A 12,100-nucleotide genomic window follows, 5' to 3' on the forward strand; every position below is an offset into this window, starting at 1 on the left:
TTACACCTCTGGCTGGAGGGAAGGGGTTAGGTCAAGAATTTGGCATGGGGTGGAGCCGTTTCAATTTTTGCTCAGGCAGCACGAAGGCTATGGGCTTCCCTGCCCACAAAGCACTGAGGGAAGGGGGGCCCAAGCTGAACTCTTGCAGAAGGGCCCATGAGCCATTAGATACGCCCCTGCTGTGAATAGTTCCCATGTAGAAGTCCTCAGCACCCAAAACCAAGTGTTTATTGGTTTTGCCACTTTCTGATAGAATTTCATTAGCGTGCTATTAATGAAGGGGATATTCTCAAATACCAGCTAACTTTTAATTAGGTTTCATATCTCCTACTGAAGGTCATTAAGGTATTTTAATTGGAGATAACCAATATAAATTTACTCTCCTCTCATTAGAGGATTCTCATATAGCATCTGCCAAGTTCAGAGATTCCTATCTTCTAATAAGTAAAATATGTCAATACTTTTAATGAAATCCTGGCGTTGCTGGCATTATTAGTGCAATCAAGGGGTCAACTAAGAAAACATAAAAAAACATTGTTAACTACTGTGTGTTCTGTGGCTGCATCAAAAGCAAAGGTTCTGTTATTTTTTAATTAAGCACCCTGGTCTTAAAGGGGTTTTCCCATAAAGCATCAACTAACTATACCATAAGTATGATTGGTATGGGTCTGGCAGCTGCGTCCTACCCAAAGAATAGGGGTTCCTGGTCCCCGTTTCCCAAGCATGCTCGGTTGCTCTCCATTTAATCAAGTAGAAGATACAGAAACAACTGGCAAATCATGGGCAATAGGGGAATCAACATCTTTAAAGGAGTCTTAGGGTCTGGCCCTCATTGAGCACAGTAGATATGGAATATCTAATTCATTAGGTATATCAAAGGTATGACAGGAAGCTCCTGAGTCCCAATCCAAAATTTGTAATATGGCCCCCTACCTACCACGTGCCATTTATAAAACTGGTGTCTTTTTACGTACCAAAGAGTAGCTTGGACCTCTTCTGTCACCAGTGTTGGTTTAGAAAGCCGAATAAAAATGGTAGATATTAAAGCCTTTGTCTGCTTACCACAAAATATCACACCCAAGTTCCTCTCTTAGTACGCACCAGTGCACAAAGCTCATAATATGTTTTGGTCCTACTCATTTCTCTCAATGCATTGCAGGTTGTAGCCCTAAAGTTGTAAGATTTTGTATTTAATCTTCACCACTAAGGAGTGAATTTCTCAAAATTAATTTAATTCCTATTCGTCCGAACCTGCAAAGAAATGCGATGTTATAGGCCAGACAAGGCTCCTCTTGGTATGCAAATGAGCTTTCATTCCAATAGGAACAGAAAACTAAGCATTTGTTAGCCACCAGATGGGTATAGGTATCAATCCAGTAAGGCAATGCTTAGCCTTTTAAACAGGCTTTGAAGCATAACTTAGATGGCCCCTAGATTAGTTAGGTGAGAGGCCTTGGTTGGGATCCTGGGGAGATATGCTTTCTTTTTATGGAGAGCACCTAGGTAGCTAGTACACATGAGGAGTCCTATAAGCCGAGCAACGCTCCACTGAGTTTCTGGGAAACAAATATGCAAGTTAGCTTTCCTTCCTAAAGGAGAAGAAAGCTAAGGGTGGATTTCTGTGTTGCCTACATCCCCATTGAAATGAATGAATGTATTTAGCTTCAGAAAATAAGCAAAAAAACATTATTTACATTGAGGAACACAGTAAAGGGACAATTTTCAGAGGAGTGTTGCCTGGACGCTACATAAATGCTTCCCCCATGTTATCCTGTGGGGCCGAAAATGGTCAATCCCTGTGCTGTGTTCTGCTTCAGAATTAACCCAAATTAATCTGAACAAATTCTGATTCTGCCAAATCAGAATAAATAAAAAAAATTCTGAACAAATTCTGATTCTAACAAATCAATTCTCTCATCTCTATTATCCACCTTTGAGTCAAAGTGACCGAAAGCAAGAAATTTGTCAAAAACGTATTGGTCATCAGTCCTATCCCATATTAATCTAGTTGCAGGTACGAATCTTTCATTACTTCCAGAGATTTGCCTGTTACATTTATTCCCAGAGAAACTTCCTAAACATACACTGAAACTAATAAAACACCTCCTTGCAGCTGCCAGAATACTAGTCCCCACTTATTGGAAGTCAGACTCTCCCCTAACGCTCAGACAGTGGTTGGAAAAAGTTGACTCTCTGTTCCATCTGGAGGAGCTGGCAAGTTGGGAGACTAAGGTTGAGGGCTGGATGCATTCAGGGTGCATTGCGGGAAAACCACGCGAGTAGGCACACAATTGCAGTCAGTTTTGTCTGAGATTGCGTTCCGATGTTTAGTTTTTTAAAGAATGCTATTCTTTATAAAAAAAAAAACTCAATGTGGTACCCAGACCCGAACCCGGACTTCTTCACTGAAGTTCGGGTTTGGGTTTGGTGTTCTGTAGATTTTATTATTTTCTATCATAACATGGTTATAATGGAAAATAATACCATTCTTTAATACAGAATGCAAAGTGAAATGTCACTTGAGGGTTCAAAAATAATAAAAACATTACTCACCTCATCCACTTGATCGTGCAGCCGGGATCTTCTTCTTTGTTCTTCTTGAAGGACCTGCAAAAGGTCCTTCTATCTTCATTCAGCAGGACCTGCGCTGATGTCACCGCGCTCACCACAAGTGATGCGTGAAAAACATCGCTTATGTGCACAGCCCCATTGAAATGAATGGGTCAGGATTCAGTGCGGGTGCAATGCGTTCACCTCACGCATTGCACCCGCGCGGAAAGCTCATCCGTGTAAAAGGAGCCTAAGACTCACACCTTCTTTAAGAAGATTTGGTACCCTAGGGCTAAATTTAGATGCTTCCCTATCTGAGAGTTGATGAGGTGTCCGATAGAGAGTGAGATAGTTAGTTATTTGTCCTTCCATTTAATATTAGCCTACAGCTTATCTTCTCACATTCTCCCCTATGGACTGTTTAGATAGGAGTCTAATGGTAAAGAGACACATCTTTGTAGCCTTTACTTCCCCCCTCTCTCTTTCCCTCGCCCCCCCCCCCCCCTTTTTTATCCCTGATGTTAACCAACTCACTTTTCAGTATTGATAACTTCTGATTACTGAATTATCTGCATATGTTGCTTTTCCATCTCGATTCATTACAGAGGTCACTATTACTGTACTAATGTGAATGTAGTATTGTAGTGATACATATGTTTTTCATTATGTACCAGACAAGACTGTAAACCTCTGTTGCTGGGTGATTCAAGCTGTACAATGTGTAAGAAACACTGTACTGTCGTATTGTTACTCATGTTCTTATTATCTATATATTAATAAAAAGAAAATAAATTGGTCAAAAACTACTCAGAAATAGTGGTCACCTATGTAGGAGTTCAGATGGTTGGCAGGAAAACTAATGTAGCATATACTCTAGAAAACTACCAGGGCTGCAAGGAGCTGAAGACTTAACCGAGTTATAATAATCCTCTGATTACAGTACAGTACAGTATCATGATACATTTTTGACATCTTTGTATTTTTATTATAGTGATAAGAACAAAAGGAGAACAAAGACTGTGAAGAAAACATTAGAACCCAAATGGAACCAAACGTTCATGTACTCTCCAGTTCCTCGAAGAGAGTTTAGAGAACGAATGTTGGAGATCACACTTTGGGATCAAGCCAGAGTTCGAGAGGAAGAAAGTGAATTCTTAGGAGAGGTATTCTGACAAACCAATAAAAAAAAAATTCTTATAGAAAGAAATGTAAGATATTTCTAAAGTGCCAATAGATTTTGAATGACATAACTCCCAACTGTATTGGATCCAGCGGGCAGTCACAGATTTCAGCGACGTGGTGATGGGACGGCTGAGTTGTGTCCCGGTTTCAATTGTGTCTGTGTCCTGAAGGCGCAGAGACAGTTGAATGCAATAGTGAAGCAGGTAACCATCTTCTCCCTGCTCCACCATTCACCCATCCGGTGCTCTGCCCAGCAGGCACAATGTGGTGACCTCATTGCGGCTGCAAGGCTGGGGGATGATCGCTGGGGGATGATGATCATTGTGCTTAGTGCAACAGGCGTGATGACGTCACTTCATCCTGCCTGCTGCTGGGGGGAGCAGTATGAGCTCCAATGGCTGGGGGAATGGGGTGAGATGAGTGTTATTTTTTTATTTTATTATTATTACCAGCTGTAAAGGGACATATCTACTGTGTGAGGCACTGAGGAGGCACCTACTGTGTGATGGCAATCAGGTGAGTTATCTACTGTGTGGGGTTCACTAAGGGGACATAACTACTGTGTGGGGGCAAAATAATTGTGTGGGGGCACTAAGGGAACATATTTACTGTGTGATGGCATAACTACTGTGTGGGGGCATAATAATTGTGTGGGGGCCCTAAGGGGACATATCTACTGTGTGGGGCACTGAGGAGGCATCTACTGTGTGATGGCATAACTACTGTGTGGGGGCAATCAGGGGAGTTATCTACTGTGTGGGGGCACTAAGGGGACATATCTACTGTGTGATGGCATAGCTACTGTGTGATGGCATAGTAACTGTGTGGGGGCACTAAGGAGACATATCTACTGTGTGGGGGCACTAAGGGGACAATACTACTGTCTGATGGCATAACTATTGTGTGGGGGCAATCAGGGGGCTTATCTATTGTGTGGGGGCACTGAGGGGGCATAACTAGTATATGGAGGCACAAAGGGAACTGGGCGGGATTGGGCGTATATAGATACTAATGGTAATGGGCAGAGTTACAGACATGGATTATTGTAAAAAAAAAATTGACACCGATTTTGGATTTTTCAGCTGATCTGTATAGTTTCCCCACATATAAGCTCAGCTGAGAGTAGTCTATCTGTTCTTTCATTCTCTGCAACCTATACAGCCCTATAGAGTTGAGTGATCTGAGCACACATTCCCCACTGAGGTAAACAGAACAACGTCAGATGTCCCATCCATCATCCAGTTTTTACAGTGAAATCAATGGGATGATGAATGGAAAAAATGGATGTCATCTGTGACGTCTGATACTTCGATCCACTGCCTCGGTTGTCCAGTTGAGTTTGATGTTAAAAAAAAAAAAAATTGGATGGGATGATGGATGGGGTGACGGACGTCATTTACAATGGACAGGAAAACATTATGTGCAACATTATCCTGTCCATCATCAACATCATCTGTCACCATGACAAGCCATGAATAATTTAAAGACATTCTCGAAGGAAACAGGATGTCATTAAAATCGATGGGATCCGTTCTGACTTCCATTTCTCAACACATTTTGGTGTCAAAGATGGTGGAAATGGAAGTGGACAGAGACAATGGGCAAGTAAGAACAGACTGGAAGAAAGGATGTGTAGGAAATTGTAGTCAACCATACGTAAGAGCCTACTGTGTGGTATATAACCAGCACAATCTGTGATTCACTTCATTTATGGCTGAATTCCCAAAGTTGCAACATGTGCCTGTGGTGACTGTGCTGATCCTCTGCGCTCATCAGGCTGTGTTATTAGCTATTTGGGATATTTTTAGGGGCTCCTAACTCGATTTAATAACAGGTTATTTTATTTCCTAGCTATGTCACCAATAACCTAAATTTCATCACCTGGTAATGAGTGTTCAGTGTACGGAACATTGAACTAAACCCACAATTGTAGCCGTTGGGGCAGGAAGTATTTTTAGTGTTAATGGATGAGTTTTTGGAACGTCACGCTAATGCCAAGATGTTATAAACCCCCCCCCCCTCATCAACTCCAATAATCAGTGGCGCAGCACCTGCTTATTACACAATACTACTACCTTATGAATTCGACATAAAAAAAAAAGATGGTGGCATGATCCATTGCAAGCCATATATATGGAGTTTTTCTTCTCTAGAAGCATTCCTTCTAGGGGAGGATAGCTCTGTACCTATGGCATCTGTCTTTGTGGCAGCAAATGGAAGCATAACCAGTGAGGCAAAAACACAGATCTTTAGATTATACTATATATTATACAATATCAGGCAGTGAATTCTGGAAAAATTCCTAATATTTAGACACAGATAAGAGCTGTATAGAATTTAAAAGTTTTAAAGGGGTTTTATGGTTTGCATCGGCTTCCTTTAAAATAATCATTTATGAAGGTAACAGTAATTCTGTAGTCTATTTCTTTTATCTTTATTGTTCCCATCTCCCGTCCTGGTCTGTGGTCACATGACCATGTCCAAGCAGCTCTTTCCTATTTCCTGTGATGGTATGTCCATGGGCGGGGCAGTGATAGGGGAGTGTCGATGTAACTAGCTGGGTGGGAGGAGCTATAAACTAGCTGGGTGTTAGGGGCTGTGGGTGGAGCTGTGGCAGAGAAAGAAGAAATGCATCATGGGTTTGGTTGGATACCGCAACAATAAGTGCTATATACAGGATGGAAATAAACCAGAGGGATTGTGTATGTGAAGGTTCTCATTTATCCAGGTCATGGTATATCTGTAAAGAATAAATCAAGGCAACTGGACTTACTGTAGATTTCTTCCAATGAGCTTTCTCAATTCTGAGTGACTGTACAAGAATTCTCTGGGAATAAATATGTAACTGAATCAACATCTGGTAATTATACCCAGCATGGGGTCAGAGGTCATTATACCCAGCATGGGGTCAAAGGTGTTGATCCCATTATCCTAATTGGAGTCAGTAGGTGATAATTACCTCCCAGAAAAAGGTGTCAAGACAGCATTGTATGTGGCAGACAATAGATAGGTTTACATCAGGGATGCAAAACTGTTGCAAAACTACAACTCTCAGCATGCCCTAATTTCTGAAGGCTGTCCAGACACACTGGGAGTTGTAGTTTTGCAACAGCTGGAGGGCTGCAGGTTGGGCATCCCTGGTTTACATAATTAAAACAGGTCAGGAGAGTCCAAATAAAAAAAATAATAAAAAAAAACATTTCCACATGAATTACTTTTAAGGGCTCATGCACGCGACCGTATGCCCTCCGAGACATACGGTCCGTGAGCGGGCCATACGTCCCGGAGCGGCATACATCGTGCGCACGGGAGTACACAGAATCATAGGTTACTATGACGCTGTGCGCATCGGGCCGCTCGCGGGGTTATTGTTCTGCACTCATAATATCATATAACCTATGATTCTGTGTACTCCCGTGCGCATGATGTATGCCGCTCCGGGACGTCTTGGAGGGCATACGGTCATGTGCATGAGCCCTAAGGGTGTTACATGGGCTGTTCATCATGAGTTAGTTAGTAAGAACATTCATCTGGCTGATCATTAGCATGTGTAAACCCATCACCGATCAGTCAACCAATGAGCAAACACTTGTTTGACGGCACTGAAAATGCTGTCTGGTATAAACAGGGTGGTGCTGCCCACACATAGTAATGATCATTTAACCCACTTATAGTTTTGATTGGCTTGTGTAATGGCTGTATAAATGAGCCCTAATTGACATGTTTTGTCATCAATTGTTCCTCGTTATGGCCCCTCACAGGGTCATGTAAAGAGACCTTAGTGGCATAACAAATATTGCACAACATCCATGCAACCTTCATGCCGTTGGGTTGTGTAACTACTTCTGAGGTAGCCCTAACCTTTCGTAGAAGTTCCTCATAGTACATGGAATTAGATAAATGAGGCCAATGTGTATCTGTGCCGGATGCGTGTGACCTCCATTGATTATGGTTGCATCACCCAGAAATTGCACTAAATTGTAATCTCTTTGCATCTCATGGTGGCACATGCTATGAGCCAACTTTAGTACCACTCAATTCTTCTGTGTGGATGGTCCCATCAGACACATGCATTATGACTCTTCAGCCCCTAGTTCAGACACAAGTCAACATCTAGTTCTATCCTAATGGCTACTTCAACAGACCAGAAGACTTGAATTGTGTGAAATTACCCCAGTCTTGTATTCTGTACTGTATTAATGAATATTTAAGGTTAAGATTTATTCATGATAGTCTATGTCTGGAATTGTGACAAGGTACATCCCTACATAAGAAACTTGGAGAATGGCCTACAGAATGTCACCTTTCATTTTTTGCCCCACGGAGAAGACCTTGGGCTACTGTATGATTGACAGTCCTATTGTTTTATCCCCTGACACTCATTATCAAGTGCCTTTTCCTGTGTTGCACAGTTTTCACTTGTCAGTCTATCCAAAAAAGACAAGTACATTTGCATTCCAGATTTTCATCATATTAGACAGTTTACTGACATTCAACAGACAAAGGTAGACATGAAGTCAAATTCATCTCCGCGACTGACAGCAAAGTGATGAAATCCCTCTAAGCAGACATATAATGATGTACCTGACACAGGGCATTCCTGTTTTTGTGACAAGTCCTATAACATACACCGTGAAGGAATGACTGAGGTGTAGGTTATCAAAACTCATGTATACAACAGAGTAGGATTTACTGTGGGAGCAGGACTGGATTGATGTATTTGAGCCTATCCTTCTCTGATGAGCTCTCTAAGCAAAGGGGTATCTCCCAAGGAAAAGAATCATCTCTTGGAAGTCTTGGAAGCCTTGGGATTAGACAAGGGAATATAGCCAAGCCAGATATCCATCCATAGACAGCTGTTTTGGGGGTGCTTGCCCCTCGTCAGTTTGGAGGAGCTGGCAAGATTGTTCTCTTCCTTTGGAGATACCTCTTTGCATATTAACGTAGTTTCCGATGGAGCTTTGCCAATACGTCTCCTTACCATGGAGTACTTTCAGTAAGTGTCCATACAGGACTGGTCTCTTTAAGCAGATTTAGCACCCTGCCTAAGCTGTATTCAAGGCATTGCACCCAGCCTGCCGGCTTCCTTCCTCCTGATGAGGGGCAAGCACCCATGAAACAGTTGTCTATGGACGGATATCTGGTCTGGCTGTATTCCCTTGTCAAATCCCAAAGCTTGTTGGAAAGTTGGATTTTGACTCATAGGGAGCCGCTTATGAGATGAGATGGCTCTCTTCCTTGAGAGATACCTCTTTGCATATTTGTTTCCCATGAAGCATTGCCAATAAGTTTCCATACAGGACTGGTCTCCTTAAGGAGATTCAGCATCCTGCCTAAGCCTGATGAGCTCTGAAAAGAGTGAAAGAAGCTGTTTGTCGCCACTTATTGACCCTGCGAGGAAAGAACTATATAGTTTTTCACAGCATGATCAACCTTACTAGGCAATATGCCTGGTTTAATAGGGTTGATCATGCTGACAGAAGCTCTTTAACTTGACTACAGATATCAACCAAATCAGAGACACTCGTGTGTAGACACAGAGGAAAAGAGATATAAGTAATAAAGGTCTGAACAAAATGTATAGCTCCAGGGTAGAAGAAGAAGGCCACTGAAGGTCTTTTTATTGGTGATATTCTGATCTTTGGTGGATGTGTTCCATAGATTGATCTTCACTGGTGAATCCTGTTTTAAGATTTTACTAATTTCCTTGCGTTTCTCTTGCTGTGTTTCTGTCCTCTCTGTTGCATACTGACTACTTATTTTTCATTCCCACAGATTCTAATTGAATTAGAAACTGCACTTTTAGATGATGAGCCACATTGGTACAAGCTTCAGACGCATGATGTGTCCTCATTGCCACTACCCCACCCGTCCCCATTTATGCAACGGAGGCAGATGCACGGGGAGAGCCCAACTAGAAGATTGCAAAGTAGGTCTTCAGCAGTAATCAGTGCGTGTGTGCTACCTAGAGACCCATCCTGAACATTGATTTCAATCTCCAGCTTCTCTTTCATATGCTAATTACCCTTTTTACTAATTCGGAGTTAAAATAATGAACTATCGTTAGGAAATGTATAGGGCATTAAAACATCTATTTAAATTTGCTGATTGAACATTAAAAAGTCTTAAGCCGGCCATGCACGTTAGATAAATGTAGTCTGAACCCTACCGATTAGTTGACAAGCTAATGCTTAGAGGTCCCAACCAGCAGATGTCAAGGGAAAGAAGGATCAGGCATATTGTATTTTAATATCCCTGATCTGTAGCGTTGTCTGGAAGCAGCTTATTCCCCTCTCCCCTTGGAAATAAGTTTGCAAACGTGGATATTTATTGTGGAGTTGGATGATAGCTATTATATGTATATTACCATCTATCACTTAGTTCAGGTGGGACATGGAGGTCCGGAGATATGGACACGTGTTTGGTGGAGTCGGTACAAGACACCCGTCGGCTAAACCCTCATATCTTAGTTACCTCATAGTAAAATTGTGTTGAAGGGCATCTGTCAGCAGTTTTGTACCTAGGACACCGGCTGACCTGTTACATGTGCGCTTGGCAGCTGATGACATCTGTGTTGGTCCCATGTTCATATGTGCCCGCATTGCTGATAAAAAATATGTTTTAATATATGCAAATGAGCCTCTAGGTGCAACGGGGGCGTTGCCATTGCAGAGAAAACTGAGCCGGTTGCTTCTAGAGGCTCATTTGCATATAATAAAACATCATTTTTCTCAGCAATGAGGACACATATGAACATGGGACCAACACAGATGTCTTCAGCTGCCAAGTGCACATCTAACAGGTCAGCCAGTGTCATAGGTACAAAACTGCTGACAGATGCCCTTTAAATGCAGATCAAATTTTAAGGTGTACCCAGGCTTTATTCTTTCATGTGTTACAATAGCAGAGAGACATCTGACACTTGAATTGACTGGTGCATCATGCAATAGAAAATTCCTTTTGCCTGGACTGCAGGAACTCCCCTGTACGTGTAAAGTATTGCATTTTGTAGATCCATTTCTACAGGCCTTAGACTTGCCATGCACATTGGTCGAATGGTCGGTCATCTGACAGCTTTTTCTCCTGAACCCCATATACATTCTTGCTCGGCTGAGCATGAAACTGTTCTGACAGAGGGAAGAGGGGAGTAAAGACCCTATCGCACCGCACAATTTTGGGCCAATTATCGGGAATGAGTGTTCATAGGCAGGCTCGTCACGATAACTAGGCAATAAAATCAAACAGCCAATCAGTCGATGATGGGCATCTTTCATTAGTATGCGCCCGATTATCGGCAGCACATCTCCCTCTGTAATTAGGGAAGTGCTGCCGATAATCAGCAGAACTGAATGAGTTAGGAATGACCGCAGTAGTGATCATTCCTCCTGCATCCGGTTTGTATTAGCCTGTGTATTCAGGCCGCTGCAGACTAGTGCCGATGGATGTGTTCTCGTCCATTGGCGCTCGCCCTACACGAACATTACAGAGGCAATGTAATAGGGGCATAGACCCCTGCTTATCTGCATGGAGAACAAAATCGTTGGGTATGCTGAAATCCTAGAGCCTATTCTTTCTTTTCTCCAAAGACAGATTTCAGGACACCCCTATAATACACATTAGATGGCTAGATGGTCCTGCTAAAATGGGTGGGTTTGTCAGACGTTAATCGAATGTGAATGGCCAGCTTTGGAATAGCGTGTCAAGTTCTGAACCCAAGGGTACATAGGAGCAGACCATGTAGCTACTATGTGAACCTTGCAGAAAGAAGGTCTACAACTGGTTGGCTGCATCCCCTTAAATTTTGATGAGAACCTTTGCCGGGATCCTCTCTAGTCAAGTCCCACAAACAAGGTTGTGGGGAATTATTGGGGCCAAAGAACACTAAGTCGCCAAGTCACGGGAAGTCTTAGGTGGTTAGGGCGTGGGCTAGTTCTAACCAAAACAAGAAAGCACCGGCACAGTCTGTAACCAGGACTGACCTGGTGGAAGATCTTTGAAATGAAGCCACCATAGCAAGTAATATCTCAGGGAAGCAAGATAAGTCTGGACAAAACTCGGGTTATGAATTTTACCCAAAATATTACTTTTTTTCTAGAACTCAAATGCAGTCATTTGTAAAATGTGCTCTTTGATTATAAGAACAGATGGTGATTATCTGAAAAGCAAATTGTAATACATCACTCCCTGCCTGCAAATGTCACCATCCTGTGAAAATGGCTGAATCACTTCTGGAAATTATGATTCACCTCTTTCACAGCATTTCACCTCTCACAGGACCGTGTGACGTAGGGCACCGTGTCTGTGTCACACTTTCATGCATGCATCTCTTAACACGAGTACATTGAACAATTCCACCTTTAGGGCCCTG

At 42.4% G+C, this 12,100-nt stretch overlaps 1 protein-coding gene across 11 annotated transcripts in view; it reads left to right on the forward strand.

Moving 5' to 3' along the window:
- The window catches only part of RIMS2 (regulating synaptic membrane exocytosis 2), a 638,194-nt gene that overhangs the window by 417,621 nt on the left and 208,473 nt on the right, over positions 1–12,100 (forward strand). For all 11 annotated transcript variants that reach the window (XM_040432551.1, XM_040432553.1, XM_040432561.1 and 8 more), the window contains 2 exons: positions 3,542–3,713; positions 9,508–9,661. In XM_040432551.1, coding sequence (XP_040288485.1) covers positions 3,542–3,713; positions 9,508–9,661 — 326 coding nt within the window. The remainder of the gene's footprint in view (positions 1–3,541; positions 3,714–9,507; positions 9,662–12,100) is intronic.

This window comes from Bufo bufo, chromosome 5, assembly GCF_905171765.1.
Source record: "Bufo bufo chromosome 5, aBufBuf1.1, whole genome shotgun sequence".
In the NCBI taxonomy this organism is placed as follows: Eukaryota; Metazoa; Chordata; class Amphibia; order Anura; family Bufonidae; genus Bufo; species Bufo bufo.